The sequence below is a fragment of the Vulpes lagopus genome, chromosome 1, assembly GCF_018345385.1.
Source record: "Vulpes lagopus strain Blue_001 chromosome 1, ASM1834538v1, whole genome shotgun sequence".
NCBI classification, from domain to species: Eukaryota; Metazoa; Chordata; class Mammalia; order Carnivora; family Canidae; genus Vulpes; species Vulpes lagopus.
This window is the reverse complement of record NC_054824.1, coordinates 110,445,247-110,458,269: the sequence shown is the minus strand read 5'-3', so window position 1 is coordinate 110,458,269 and position 13,023 is coordinate 110,445,247. Positions and strand designations below refer to the sequence as shown.

The 13,023-nt window shown below is 51.1% G+C and overlaps 1 protein-coding gene across 3 annotated transcripts in view; it reads left to right on the top strand.

Moving 5' to 3' along the window:
* The window catches only part of RALBP1 (ralA binding protein 1), a 57,319-nt gene extending 53,919 nt beyond the window's left edge, over positions 1-3,400 (top strand). For all 3 annotated transcript variants that reach the window (XM_041761218.1, XM_041761198.1, XM_041761209.1), the window contains exons 8-10: positions 373-494; positions 940-1,063; positions 1,512-3,400. In XM_041761218.1, coding sequence (XP_041617152.1) covers positions 373-494; positions 940-1,063; positions 1,512-1,751 — 486 coding nt within the window. In that variant the 3' untranslated portion in view covers positions 1,752-3,400. The remainder of the gene's footprint in view (positions 1-372; positions 495-939; positions 1,064-1,511) is intronic.
* The last annotated feature ends 9,623 nt before the right edge of the window (positions 3,401-13,023 follow it).

Genomic DNA, 13,023 nt, shown 5'->3' with positions numbered 1-13,023 from the left:
CACTCCCTTTACTGAGAGGTGGGAAGACGTTCAGGGGGGACTGGGAGTCAAAAACACACACACTTGACCTTTGGCCCATTGTTATGGCCTCATAGAGAGCCTTTGCAAAATGAGGGATTCCTGGTTGGCATTTTATGTCTTGAGAAAAATCTAGACATTCCTCCCAAGTAACTTAGTCTTATCTTTTCTCAGAGAACCTTTTCTTCACACTAAGGAAACAGGAGACAGGCTTTGCTGTACAAGCTTTCCCATAACTTGTGTTATGTATGTATGGGGCTAAAGGATTCAAGGGAACACATAGGGGACCCCAGAAAAGTGACATTTCTTAGACTCATACTCTCAAAGGTGTTCATCCAGTAACTGTTATTTCAGGAGAATGAGATCCTGACTGAACAGGAAGAGCTTCTAGCCATGGAGCAGTTTCTGCGCCGTCAGATTGCCTCAGAAAAAGAAGAGATTGAACGCCTCAGAGCTGAGATTGCTGAAATTCAGAGGTAAAGGAAAGCAGAAGGTTTTGAGTTTGCAAGAATGTTTACTGAAATATAAACATAAAATTGTTTCAGCTCTCAGACTTTCATATGCAAGAACTAGGCATCTGAATCAGTCATCTTTAAGTTTCTTCTTTTCTCTCTTTTTTAAAAATCTATTTATTTGAGAGAGTGTGTGCATGCAGTTGCAGGGGGGACAGAATCCGAAGCAGACTCTCTGCTGAGCACAGAGCCCTTGGGCTCCATCCCATGACCCCAAGCTCATGACCTGAGCTGAAACCAAGAGTCAGAAGCTCACTCGACTGAGCCACCCAGGTGGCCCTGAGTTTCTTCTTAAGTCTTAAGAATGGTGCTGTATTAAGCAAATTCAAGGAAACCTGGTGAATCTAAAGGAAGGGTGGGGAGGGAGCAGCATTCCTTCCTCTGATCACTGGTCCTTTTCTCTTGGCAGCCGTCAGCAGCATGGCCGCAGTGAGACCGAGGAGTACTCCTCCGACAGTGAGAGTGAGAGTGAGGATGAAGAGGAGCTGCAGATCATCCTGGAGGACTTACAGAGGCAGAATGAAGAGCTAGAAGTAAGCACCAGCTTCCAGAAACTCCTAGAGGCCACCTCTTCCCCTTGGAAGTGGTCTTCCTTTCCTTGGGAAACAGTGAGGCAGCTGAGTAGAGAGGAATTTAGGGGACCTCTCCCCAGAGAACAGATTCCTGTGTAGGATGCCCCCACTAGCCGTTCTCTGTTCCTGAATCATTGTCATCTTGACCTTCTTTTTTTTTTTTTTTTTTTAATTTTTATTTATTTATGATAGTCACACACACACAGAGAGAGAGAGAAAGAGAGAGAGAGAGGCAGAGACACAGGCAGAGGGAGAAGCAGGCTCCATGCACCGGGAGCCCGACGTGGGATTCGATCCCAGGTCTCCAGGATCGCGCCCTGGGCCAAAGGCAGGCGCTAAACCGCTGCGCCACCCAGGGATCCCTCATCTTGACCTTCTTAAGTGACAGCTGTTCTCGTCACCCCTCCAGATAAAGAACAATCACTTGAATCAGGCGGTTCACGAGGAGCGGGAGGCCATCATCGAACTGCGGGTACAGCTCCGCCTGTTGCAGCTGCAGCGAGCCAGGCCTGAGCCGCAGGGACAGGACGACGACGAGCCGCCCAGAGACGGCGCCCTGGAGGTGAAGGCAGCTAAGGAGCAGCCGAAGGCAGGCAAGGAGCAGGCCAAGCCGTCACCAAGCAGAGACAGGAAGGAGACACCCATCTGAGCGGCCCGAGTGTCACGGAACCTCCAGACCCGACGAGACCTGTGCATCTTACTGTAATCCCGAGAGTCAGAGTGCACAACTCTCCGCTGTACATTCTGTAAAGATGTCTTTCCTTCTCAGACTCTTCCTTCTCTCACACGTATGACTTCTCCGCGTCAGGCTCAGGTTACACAGGAGGACAGAGCAGTGCACGCATTGTGGGCTTGTAGGGGACAGATGAGATTTCCAGATAGTGTCAGCTTATTTGAAGATTAATTTGTTAACTAAAACTATTTTAACCCTTGAGTGGCTTCTTTTTAAACCAAAAATTGTCTTTCTTTGCTTTTTTATTATAGCAGAATCAGGATCTCTTTCTCTCGTTCGGGGTGGGGGTGGGGGAGAGCCAAACAAGGTAAATACTGTTTCCGCCTTGTGGATTGCCCCATAGCCTCACCGTCCGGGATCTCTGCTTACTAGTCACTCCTGCTTGTGCCTTTTACACCTTTCCGGTGCAGATTATATAATGGGGAGCTGCCTCATATTTCCTGACTGGCCACAATGGCTCTTATGGAGGTTACCTTTACCCACCCTGTCACCCTCTCCTCTGACAGTCCTAAACCACAGTCCATGGGCCTGAGTCACGGGATGGCCCAGCCAGTCACAGACAGAACTGCCAGGGGAGCCTGCCTGCCCGCCCCAGGCAGCGTGGCTCGCGTGGCCGCCGCCTCCTGCCGGCTCCTCGCTGCTGGTGATCAGCGCGTGCTTTTCACTGGGTCGGTCGAAGGTAGCTGCCTGACCTAAGACGTCCATGCAGAGGATCTGTTGCTTAACCCAGAAATCTGTCTGACTGACCTGCCATTAAACACAGAAGGACGTAGATTGCTTGCTTGGGCTAGAATGTAAAAGTCTCTTTGCCTGAATAAGCCATATATGCTCTTAAACACAAGTCTTCAGTTCCCTGTATCATCTCCGCGAACCTGCTGATGGACTCCCGATTGACGAGATTGAGCAATAGAAAAACACTTTCCCTTTAAGTGATAGCTGTGATCCCTGACCCCGTTCTCTTGCTTCTGCAGCTTGTCTGGTGACTGAGGCATCTGGGAGGTCAGCTCTCAGGCACCTGGGATCGGTCACCCTGTCTGAGTAAACGGCACCCATGAGGTAGGTGAGCTCTCATGGCTGTGAAGACATACCCCACACACTCAAGGTGATGGAAACAAACCCCCACGAGGGCTCTGTCCTCTCCTAGTTACTATTTATTTTCAGCACCTGTTTGATGCGGTTTTTTTATTCTCTACCTATTGCACTGTTGTGACTTGTTGGCCATTGTTTGATTTTTGTACGAGAAAAAGCTTTGTTATAGAAATCAGCATACTATTTTTTTAAATCTGGAGAGAAGATATTATGGTGACTGCAGATATGGTCAGGTGTCAAATATAAACGTATAAAAGCCTTCTTGCTGTCCTGTCGGTCATATTACATTCATTTCATATTTGCTGGCAATATTGAAGGTTTCTTTTTTGTTTGTGTAAACTCTTAATTTCTATCAAGGTGTCATGGATTTTTAAAATTAGTATTTCATTACAGTTGTCTCAGCATTGGTTAACTAATTTTTGCCAGGACCATTATTGATCAAGCAAATAAATTCAACAGCCATTTGAGGAAAAAAACAGCAGTGTCTTTTTTGTACACATTCTCTCTTTGTAGGAGTTAGGGCCCCACAGCTGGCAAGGAGTTGGTGGGCTACCTTCTTGAAGGTCCAAGCATATACTAACCTTTGGTTTAACTCGCTGCCTGCTGCTCACTTGGACCGGATGCCCCTTGCCCATTGCTAGGGTTCGCTGTGCTCCGAATGGGTGCCGGCTGCTGACCAGGATCGGGGCTGTGGTTGGCTCTGCGAGCGACGTTCTGCCTACAGCGGAAAGTGCCCTTTGAAACCATGTACGGGGCAGTCAGTCCAACTTGGCAATATAGCAGGTCGGTTATTGCAAAGTCCTTTTCCTTTAGGGGCTGGCAGGGGCGTCTGATCATCTAACTAGCATTGGTTATGACGCCACTGCTGGGAGAGCTGAACCTATCGTCACGTTGTGTTTGCCCACATGGGGCTTAGCATAAGTGACTCTGTTTGGACATCTGATTTCTGACTGTAACCCCCCTTTTGATGAGACGCTCCGCCTTGAGAGCTGGGATCAGGATTTAAGGCTAACACTCTGCCACCATTCTGGCATTCTTGCAGCTCTCGCCCAGTCTGTGTGTGGCATCCACAGAGCACAGTGTTGGGTTCATATTCTTCAAGTTAGCCTTTCACTGTTCCCTTCCTGAGGTTATATTCCTGGGGAGATCATTTGCATGGTGGCCTGTGGTGCAGACGTGGATTTAAAGGTTTGGAGTGCACCAGGAGCTATGGGGATCATAAGTAGGAGAATTCCCAGTATCTGAAGTGTACTCTGGAGCCATGGTCCCCAAGACCCAAATCAGTGAACAAAGACCCTGTTTGAAGGAGTCACTGAAGCCGACGGGCTCATTCACAGATCTTAGCTAGCACAGTCTCACCTTCCATGCGGGCATCAGTTCAAGTCCAGCAAGTGGCACTAGTCACAGCACACCCATCTCCTTGCTCAGCTGACAACCAAGGGCTTCATATGAACAAGAGTGTCTCTGGTGAGACACCTAAGGGTTTGCTTATTACTATTGCTGTGGTGCAGCCATTGCTTTAGCAGCAGATTCTTCAGTGTCCTCAGGAGTGAAGAAGTTCCTGGTCACAGCCTTATTTGCACTTATGCTTAGCCAGGGGAATCTCCTGGAGGAAGTGAATTTGGAATCATGAATGCTTCCTGGAGAGGCTGGTCTGAGTCTGCGGCTTGGGACTGGACAGCTGACACCCATGGGGTCCAGTACAGTCTCAGGATCTGTGGACTGCACAGGTGGTTTTTTTCTGGGGAATGTCTCGTATCTGTTTCTTCATCCAGAGCCTGGGTGCAAGGTTCCCTGGGTTTGGGGTTGGTAACTGGTGATGGGGAGATGGACTCCAGGGGTGAGGGAGCCTGACGGGACTGAGAGAACACTGAGCTTGTTCAAAAGAAACCAAAGTGTTGGAAATCAGAAGTTTGGCATGGGCAAGACTATAGGATCACCAGCATCCTGGCAATCCACCAGCAGTTGTTTAGATGTCGATTACCCACTTCAAGTATGTGAACAAGGTAGTTTCTGGGCCAGAGGCGAGGCAAAAGGTGAACAAAAGAATCCTAAAGACCTTCATGGTGCAAGAATTGGGAAAAGGTCAGAGAGGGAAGGAGTAGAAAGAAACATTCTTGGCCTCAAGTCTTCCGATTAAGCCACCTACCTCGGTGTTGGCTGCTTCTCTAGGATCCCACTTTTATTTTCAGGTCTCCGGCCATTTGCACAGGACTAGGTGTCAGGTGGAGCCGTCTTCAGAGTGAAATATGCACCCAGGGTTTAATACCTTGTAGGTCGGCAGCAGTGTCAGTAGTAAGAGTACTTATTAGTAGGGTCCTTTCCATGAATTTCAATTTTACAAAAGCTTCAAAGGGAAGCGACTATAAATGACAAAACTAAAAATGCCCACAGTTAATGATCTGATGAGTTCATCGGGGAAGGAAATGTTATTTCTGTGGCTTACAATCATTTAGCGTAATAGTCGGACAATGAGAGTTTTGACAAACATCTGGAAACTTCAATTTCTGGAATACTTATGTTAATAACATATCCATACACATATAACCTAAGCATTTGACAATGCTTCCCACGTATTTTAACATGTTAAATTAATGAGAGACATCCTTAGATTTTCTAGGAGCCCTCTGGGAAATCTCAAAAGTCAGCTGGAGGTCTAAAAGACGAGAATTGTAAGAAAATATAAAAAAGTTTCAACATTTGATTAAGTAGGATCACAGATAATTATGAAGTAATAATTGTCTAGTGAAAGTGACAAGAGGAGATATTTACTGAGGTAAATACACAAATTCTATAGTTGTGAAACAAAAGTTAGCTCTGAATATTGTGAAGACTGGGTTTTATGGAATCAAAGAGTCTGACAAAGACCGTGTAAAGCAGAGTAAGTAATTTGGGGGAAAAAATAATCTTTGCTGTCCAAAGGTTAAAAAAAAAACCCCACAAAACAACCTTTGCAATTTCTCATTAGGAGAACAATCATCTAAGAAAACTTTGACCTTTTAACAGAAAACTAAATTCTAATTTTGTAGTTTTGTTATTAAAACTCATTTAAAAATAACTTGAAGAAATCTCTTCCAATCTTAGCCTGCTTTACCACACATAAAATTCCTTTCCCAACATTGCTTTTCTACAAACTTTCTACAACTTTTTTCTATCCATTCAGATTTTGTCCTGGGTTTTCTCTTTTAATTCTGGAAAATTCAGCCATTTTACTTTCCTTACCTACTTTCCATACACAGATGTTTCCTTTCACCCCCCCTTTTTTTTTTCCTTTTCTTTGGAGGTGGGGAGAATGGAGGTGGGTGGGTCAGGGAGAGGGAGGGAGGATCTTAACCAGGCTTCATGCCCAGGGTTAGCTGTCAGGGGCAGGGTTGGATCCTTGACTGAGCAGAGTCTGGGATGCCTGGGGGCTCAGTGATTGAGTGTCTGCTTTCCGCTAGGGTTGTGACCCCAGGGTCTTGGGATTGAGTCCCACATCAGGCTCTTTGCAGGGAGCCTGCTTCTCCTATGTCTCTGCCTCTGGGTCTCTCATAAATAGATAAATAAAATCTTAAAAAAAAAATCAAGAGTCTGATGCTTAACTAAGTCACTCAGGTGCCCCCCATCTGAGTGACTTATTGCTGAGTAGCTTTCACATTGATTAGATTGTAACCTTTAGGATCCTTCATTCCTAGTGAAAGTGAAGAAGTAAGAAATTGTGGACTGTTAAGCTGGCATTCTGTGGATCGGCAAATTTATAAATACATTTTCATGGTTTCTAAATGCATATTCGTCTCAGTAAATTTTCCATCTAGCACAAAATGTGTTTACTGATAAAGTGGAATGTCTTTACCTCCTCTATAAAAGGAAGCCAAAGTGGTAAACCTTTGTTCGTTCGTTAATGTTTCAGTATTTTTTTTTAAAGATTTATTTAGAGAGGGGCAGGCAGAGGGAGGAGGGAGAGAATCTCAAGCCAACTCCCCACAGAGCATGGAGCCCTCCACCTGGGGCCTGATCCCATGACCCTGAGAGGATCATGACCTGAGTTGAAACCAAGAGTTGGTTCCTTAAACTGACTGAGCCACCAGGGTGCCCCAATGTTTCTATATTTTCATCTTATTGGAAAGTGATCTAGATACTCCATGAGTATCCATTATTTATCTCAGTGTAACTTTAAGGTTTTAAGTTACCAAAAGGAAAACTATTTTTAAGTAGACTTCTCAAAAAGCCTAATTATTGTTGAAAAGTTCATTTATAAAGTTTTGTCTTATTTACATCTACTTGATTCACTTGTTAACAATTTAGACCACTTGTGAAAATTTAACAGTATTAAACCCTAACCACCATCTTTTCTTGCTAACAAATACTGTCACAATGTGAGCTTACTTGATTTTTAGTAAACTAATGTAGAGTAAGTTGTATGTTCACATTATATTTAATGTTAAAAACTCCAAAGACATGCCTGTTTTAATTAAGCCAACAAACTAGATTTTATTTACTGAAGATTATCCTAGATCACAGGAACTTGAAAAACATTTGGTTAGTTTCTGTGTTTGAGCATATACTCGATTGATAGAATATTTGTCTTAAGCCAAATCGGGCTCTTTACAGATGAATTTTGGCAACATCTGCAGCTACAAAAGACAGCGCATGTTTACAGGATGCACACATTGACATACCTATGCCCACAGACACAGAGCTCTGGTAGCTTTTAAGAGTTTAGCTGTAAGACAGTTAAAATAGTGCAAAACTCACTAGTTTATTTATTTATCCATGAGAGACAGAGAGAGAGAGAGAGAGAGAGGCAGAGACACAGGAGGAGGGAGAAGCAGGCTCCATGCAGGGAGCCTGATGTGGGACTTGATCCCAGGACTCCAGGATCAGGCCCCGGGTGGAAGGCGACGCTAAACCGCTGAGCCACTGGGGCTGCCCAAAACTCACTAGTTTATTTTTCGCTTTGGCAGAATGGAATACATTAAGGTTACCTGCTCAGATGGCTTAAACTTTTCACCAATATTTTGTGGAGAAGATTTTATTTTTTTTTTTTATTTTTTATTTTTTTTTAATTTTATTTATTTATGATAGTCATACAGAGAGAAAGAGAGAGAGGCAGAGACACAGGCAGAGGGAGAAGCAGGCTCCATGCGCCGGGAGCCTGATGTGGGATTCGATCCCGGGTCTCCAGGATCGCGCCCTGGGCCAAAGGCAGGCGCCAAACCGCTGCGCCACCCAGGGATCCCTGGAGAAGATTTTAAAGATTGTTTTTTCCCCTGATAAGAATTGCACAGAGTAGAACTCTTCCATCATAGGAGGCATGCAGAGAGAACACAAGTTCCGCTAAGAGGGACTTGCCCAAAGCCTCCTGAGGTGCACAGGGAGGTTTGGGGGTTTGTAGAGATGACGGGGTGAGCGGTGAGATGACAGGAGTGCCTGAGAACCACATTTCTATTCTTATCAAGACTCAATTTGTTAAGACAAGCATGGTTATTATTTATTTTTAAAAGTTTACTTGTTTTTAGTAATCTCTTACACCCGTTGTGAGGCTTGAACCCATAACCCTGAGGTCAAGAGTTGCTCGCTCTGAGCCAGCCGGACACCCCAAGTACAGTTGTTTTAAATTCCTCAAAAAACTGGGCTGCAACCTGAATGGTATCAAGAGGTTGACCCAGCCATCCAACTACATTATCGTCAATTTGCTTTTCTTTCTTTTCAATCAGGGAGACGATCTTCAACAAAGATGGGAAATCAAGAGATTTCCTACATTCTAGACTGAGAGCTGTGTGTCTTTGGAATGTTTTAGTAAATCCTTCCACAAAGACTTCAGAATGTGCTTCTTTCCTTTGGACACGTAGGAACTTCTTTGTATGCCTTCTCCCCAAAGCTACAATGAAACTATCAGGCTCTGAATATCAGCTTCTTGGCCAACTTTTGGCCATTTAGCTAGTTAAAAAAAAATTTCTTTCAAACAGCTTGTTGGGTTTCAGCTGAGACAAACAGTAAATATTCCTGTCAGTGTTGAGCTACCCTGTAGTCCCAAGAGGTGTCCCCAAAGGAGGCGCGGAAGATAGTGCCATGTGACTACCCAGAGCCACCCCTAAAGACAATCCCTGAGAGCCCGCAACAGGTGCTTGGACCCTGGCCACAAAGGGAGAGTGCAAGCCACCATTTCTGTCCCGACCATATTTTGGGGTCCCCAGCCTGACAGTTGACAAGCCAAGTTCTGTGGACACAAAATAAGACAACAAAGCAACAGAACTGTCCATGGGAGAGTAGGACCAACAACCAATGGGTAACTGAAAACAAATTTCAAGTTCTAACTCAAAGATCTAATTCTTAAATGCTTTTTGCCTGCCAGTCTCAAGGTGGAAAGGAATGGACAAGGTCACATCTTAGCTTCCTCTCTAGACCAGGCACCAGATATGGAAGACTTCTCTCATGGTTTGCTGCTCCTGCCAGTTTTCCAGGATCCCACCTGCAGATTCCAGGGCAGGTGGGTTGTCCCAGCAGAGCTCTTCCTGGTTCCCAGAAACTGTAGAGGGGAAAAAAAATAACTTTGTACTTTAAGTGGGGAGGGCTTTGGCTGAGACCCATTCTTTCTCTAGACATCTCATAAATGGATAAGCTTATGTAGATGAAAAGTTGTCCACTGCTGCCACTAACCCAGGGTTACCCTTGGTAAGGAAAACCTGCTTGCTCAGCCTTAAAATAAAATGTTCCTTGGGCTATCTGGGGGGCTCAGTGGTTGAGCTTCTGCCTTTGGCCCAGGGCATGATCCTGGGGACCCAGGATCGAGTCCCATGTAGGGCTCCCTGCATGGGGCCTGCTTCTCCCTCTGCCTCTCTCTCTGGGTCTCTCCTGAATGAATAAATAAAAACAAATTTAAAAAAATGTTACTCATCTGAGGCCTCACACTGGACCCAGCACAGCTAAGTTAGACCTAGTCCTACCCTAGAGCCAGTCTGGTTTCTGCCTTGGCCCCAGTCCAGTTTTCTGGTTGGATCCAGATTTAACTGGTTAAACATTCTGGTTTTTTAATTTTTTTAATTTTTTAATTTTTTTAACATTCTGGTTTTTAAGTCTGACCCAGTCTTGGAAAATAATGCTCAAATAAAGTCTGAAAGCTCACAATGCAAAAGCTGCGAGGCTGGTTGGATCTGAGGGCTGCCCACCAGCTCCGGTGGCAACTGGAAAGCCAGGGGCTCAGCGGGCCTCTGGGCCTGGTGGCCGCGGGTCCTGGGGCTGCAGGTCTCCTTCAGGTCCCGCATCCCGCACTGGGCCGGTTACAGACGGGGCAAGCTACAACACTCAAGTTTATCTGAGCAAAGATCGACTGGAATCAGGCAACAGCCCGCCTAGCCGAGGAGGGGAGTCCCGAGGCGCGGAGCAAAGTGCGAGGCTCGTGGGCGGAGGGGCGCAGGGGCGCAGGGGCTCGTGGGCGGAGGGGCGCAGGGGCGCAGGGGCTCGTGGGCGGAGGGGCGCAGGGGCTCGTGGGCGGAGGGGCGCAGGGGTGCAGGGGCTCGTGGGCGGAGGGGCGGAGGGGCGCAGGGGCGCAGGGGCTCGTGGGCGGAGGGGCGCAGGGGCTCGTGGGCGCAGGGGCGCAGGGGCTCGTGGGCGGAGGGGCGCAGGGGCGCAGGGGCTCGTGGGCGGAGGGGCGCAGGGGCTCGTGGGCGGAGGGGCGCAGGGGCGCAGGGGCTCGTGGGCGGAGGGGCGCAGGGGCGCAGGGGCTCGTGGGCGGAGGGGCGCAGGGGCGCAGGGGCTCGTGGGCGGAGGGGCGCAGGGGCGCAGGGGCTCGTGGGCGGAGGGGCGCAGGGGCGCAGGGGCTCGTGGGCGGAGGGGCGCAGGGGCTCGTGGGCGGAGGGGCGCAGGGGCGCGTGGGCGGTGGGGCGCAGGGGCTCGTGGGCGGAGGGGCGCAGGGGCGCAGGGGCTCGTGGGCGGAGGGGCGCAGGGGCTCGTGGGCGGAGGGGCGCAGGGGCTCGTGGGCGGAGGGGCGCAGGGGCGCAGGGGCTCGTGGGCGGAGGGGCGCAGGGGCGCAGGGGCTCGTGGGCGGAGGGGCGCAGGGGCGCAGGGGCTCGTGGGCGGAGGGGCGCAGGGGCTCGTGGGCGGAGGGGCGCAGGGGCTCGTGGGCGCAGGGGCGCAGGGGCGCAGGGGCGCGTGGGCGGAGGGGCGCAGGGGCTCGTGGGCGGAGGGGCGCAGGGGCGCAGGGGCTCGTGGGCGGAGGGGCGCAGGGGCGCAGGGGCTCGTGGGCGGAGGGGCGCAGGGGCGCGTGGGCGGAGGGGCGCAGGGGCGCAGGGGCTCGTGGGCGGAGGGGCGCAGGGGCGCAGGGGCGCAGGGGCTCGTGGGCGGAGGGGCGCAGGGGCTCGTGGGCGGAGGGGCGCAGGGGCTCGTGGGCGGAGGGGCGCAGGGGCGCAGGGGCGCAGGGGCTCGTGGGCGGAGGGGCGCAGGGGCGCAGGGGCTCGTGGGCGGAGGGGCGCAGGGGCGCAGGGGCGCAGGGGCTCGTGGGCGGAGGGGCGCAGGGGCGCAGGGGCTCGTGGGCGGAGGGGCGCAGGGGCTCGTGGGCGGAGGGGCGCAGGGGCGCAGGGGCTCGTGGGCGGTGGGGCGCAGGGGCTCGTGGGCGGAGGGGCGCAGGGGCGCAGGGGCTCGTGGGCGGAGGGGCGCAGGGGCTCGTGGGCGCAGGGGCGCAGGGGCGAGAAGTCCTGGTCGGCTCAGCAGCAGGTCGGCTATGCGAAGCGGCGCCTGGGGCTGGCCTGGGGCTGGCCTGGGGCTGCTACGTCCCAGGGCCACGGAGCTGAGGCTGGACTGGAGTCTTGGCTTGGGGACGTGGGAGGGGCATAAGCGACTCCACTGGCGCGTGTCGTCTCGTTTCTGACGATGGCGCCCGAGGCCCGAGGCGGTGGCCTGGCCCGCGGCGGGCTGTGGCCGAGCCTGTCGCCGCACATCCAGGGGCGCAGAGGGAAGGAAGGGGCGCCGGGCCCGGGGGGTTCCAGCGCGGGGCGGAGGAGCACGCGACCGTCCGAGGGCCCGGCCGGCTCCGCTGCAGCGGGGGGGGGGGACGGGGGGGACGGGCTGCGGCGCTCCGGGCCGGGGGGCTGCGGGGCTCCGGGGCGGCGGGGCTGCGGGGCTGCGGGGCTCCAGGGCTCCAGGGCTCCAGGGCTCCAGGGCGGCCGCACAGCGTAAAGCCGCAGTTTGCAACAGACGTTTGCAACTTTGCAACAGACGAGGAGATTCAGAGATTACATGAACCTGATAACTGTGCCGGTGGAGTTATCCGAATTAGAGGGGATTAATCTGGGAACAGTAATGTCCCACGGCTGCCTCTAGGATCCTGGTATTTAAGAATGTCCCCTTGAGGGCAGCCCGGGGGTGGGGTGGGGGGAGGCAGCGGTTTGGCGGGATCCTGGAGTACCAGGATCGAGTCCCGCATCGGCCTCCCTGCGTGAAGCCTGCTTCTCCCTCTGCCTGTGTCTCTGCCTCTGTGTCTCTCATGAATAAGTAAATAAAATATTTTTAAAAAAGAAGTCACCTTGATCCTTGGGAGAAGTGCCAGATCCCACGCCCGACCCCGGACCTGCTGGATCACAGTGTGTACTTTAACATCCGAGTCCAGGTGACCGACATGTACAAGAACGTTTGAAGGCAGCATCCTGAATTGCCAGCAATATTTAAAAGCCAGAATGAGAACTAAAAAGCCCAGAAAAATCTCATAAAGAACGGCCATCCAAACCGAGTCAGTGGCAGTCCTATGATGCACGCAGATGCAGCTCGCAGCATGTTCTTACTGGGCAGGAGACCGAGACTTCCTCGTGCACTGGGGGGCGACGTCCCTGCTGTGGCATATCAGAGCTTAAATGGCAGTTGGGTGGCCTCTGGGGAGCTGAGTCTGTCCCATCCCGACCGCAGCTGTCCTGCTTGCCCTCCCCTGGGTGACGGCTGAGGGAACGTTCCATGCAACTTCCTTCTCCTCCAGGATTTTTGCTCCCAATCTTGTACTTTCTTCGTGCTTGGCTGCCGGCAAGCTCTGGGCCGGGACAGCTCACGGGAACCGGATGGGGACCTGAGCTGAGCACAGCTTCCTCACGGGACATCTACAAACACTACCCAAGTGATGCTTGGAGTCCAATTC